This window comes from Crocuta crocuta, unplaced genomic scaffold, assembly GCF_008692635.1.
Source record: "Crocuta crocuta isolate KB4526 unplaced genomic scaffold, BGI_CrCroc_1.0 scaffold8, whole genome shotgun sequence".
Taxonomy (NCBI): domain Eukaryota; kingdom Metazoa; phylum Chordata; class Mammalia; order Carnivora; family Hyaenidae; genus Crocuta; species Crocuta crocuta.
In genome coordinates, this window is record NW_027532162.1 from 1,403,860 (window position 1) to 1,405,609 (window position 1,750).

General features: G+C 65.0%; 1 protein-coding gene across 5 annotated transcripts in view; it reads right to left on the minus strand.

The window, feature by feature from the left end:
- Positions 1 to 634: 634 nt before the first annotated feature.
- LBHD2 (LBH domain containing 2) overlaps positions 635 to 1,750 on the minus strand; it is a 13,649-nt gene continuing 12,533 nt past the window's right edge. For all 5 annotated transcript variants that reach the window (XM_077776480.1, XM_077776479.1, XM_077776478.1 and 2 more), the window contains one exon: positions 635 to 938. In XM_077776480.1, the coding sequence (XP_077632606.1) occupies positions 847 to 938 (92 nt within the window). In that variant the 3' untranslated portion in view covers positions 635 to 846. The remainder of the gene's footprint in view (positions 939 to 1,750) is intronic.

Genomic DNA, 1,750 nt, shown 5'->3' on the forward strand with positions numbered 1-1,750 from the left:
GGGGGGGGGGGGGAGGCAACCTGGGCCCAGGCACCGATCGGGTCTCTGCTCCCCCCATGCCAACCCCGACCAGCCCCTAGGGCTCCCCTTGTGCAGTGGGACAGTGCACCACCAAGGGACAGTGTCACCGGATCCCATGGAGGGACAGGACCCTCACGTGGGCAGGAAGAGGTGCCCCCCCAACATGGACCCAGGTGCTTCCCAGCCCCAGGGCTCCCATCTAGCTGAGACCAGGACTAGCCTTGGGCACCTCACTTCACACTTCAGTTTCTGCATCTGTAAAGTGGGACTTTTGCAAGGATTTAATGGGATCCAGCCTGCAACGGGACTCCCCACCCCACGCACCATTCATTCCTGTGCCCTGTGCACCCAGCGAGGAGGAAGGACTCCGGCCCTCGGGGTCCAGCCAGAGCTGGAGACGGCTAGGAGAGGTGGGGAGGCCATGTGGGGGAAGCTGGTCCTGCCCTGGGCGGCCCCTCCCCTGCCCCACCCCCAGTGTAGGGCACCCAGTGCCACTCACTTGGTGCTCTGGCCTGTCAGCCTGGGCTCCAAGTCTAGGCCCTTGTCTGGAAGGCCACGGCCAAACCCAAATCGTCCCCAGCCCCTTGAGTCCCCAGGAAGCATGCCCACCGGCCACCAGCAGAGCCTTTATTTCTGCTTCATACCGAGGAGCAAGGAGGGTGTGATGGGCCCCCTGGGCTGTGGACCGGTGAGGGCGGCCCGGGGTCCTGGCCACACCCCATGAGGCTGTGCTCTCCCTGCTCCAAGCAGCAGCCCTGCCGCCCTGGGGCTGAGGCCTCTCAGCTGTCAGCGAGCAGGGGTGAGGGGTGCCGAGCCCTTGTCTTCTCACTGGGGGGCCTGGGCCTGGCAGCTGCCACACTCACTGCCAGCATCATCCGGAACCTTCCCTGGTGCTCCTGGCAGACTTGCTGAGGGGGCTGCAGAAACAGAAAGACCTCTGTGTTGGTGAGGCTGCCTTCCTGACGGGATTGCAATGAGACGGGAGGAGGGGGCTGCACCCAGGTGGGGACAGGCGAGGCCACGCTCCGGGAGCATCTGCCCACCTGGAGACCTCCCCACAGCCCGAGCCCGGCAGTTACCCGTGGCATGGTCCCGGGTGCGGCTCTTGGCCCTGGGGGGACGTGATAGAGATGGAGGAGGCCTTGGGGGAAGCTGGGGTCCCCTTCTGGGCCCAGGCTAGTGGGGGGGCTGACATGTGAGGAGGGGGAGGGGACAGGCCGGGTGCCAGGCAGCCCCAGAGAGGCTGAATTCGTTATCTCATCAGGGGACAGACTTCCCAGAGGACAAAACTTCCCAGGGCACAGCTCACCCCTCGGGTGGCCTCCGTGGAGGCCCCCACTGCCCAGCCTCACCCCTGGTGTCGGGAACACCCCTCTCCTAGCCACACACCCTCCCCCAGGGCTCTGGCAGTCCCTTGGCCTTTGGCCTTTGCAGGCACCTACGGCTAGTGCGGGAGCCCGCCGCCCCATCCCAAGGGCACCCGGGCTGGCCCTTTTAACACCCGCTTGTCCCATAGGCAATGAATCCGGAGTGAGAGGGGAAGAGGAATTAGGACAGTGGGAGCATATAGTCCTGTGCCCATCAGATGCTTAACGGGCACCTCTGATGGACTGGGCTTGGGGCCACCACAGTCAATGGGGCCCTTAAGGGCAGGAGGAGGGGGCATGTGGACAAAGACGATCAAGGTCAGGAGGCTTCTGGGTGCCCAAGCAGAGGCTTCGAGGACCAG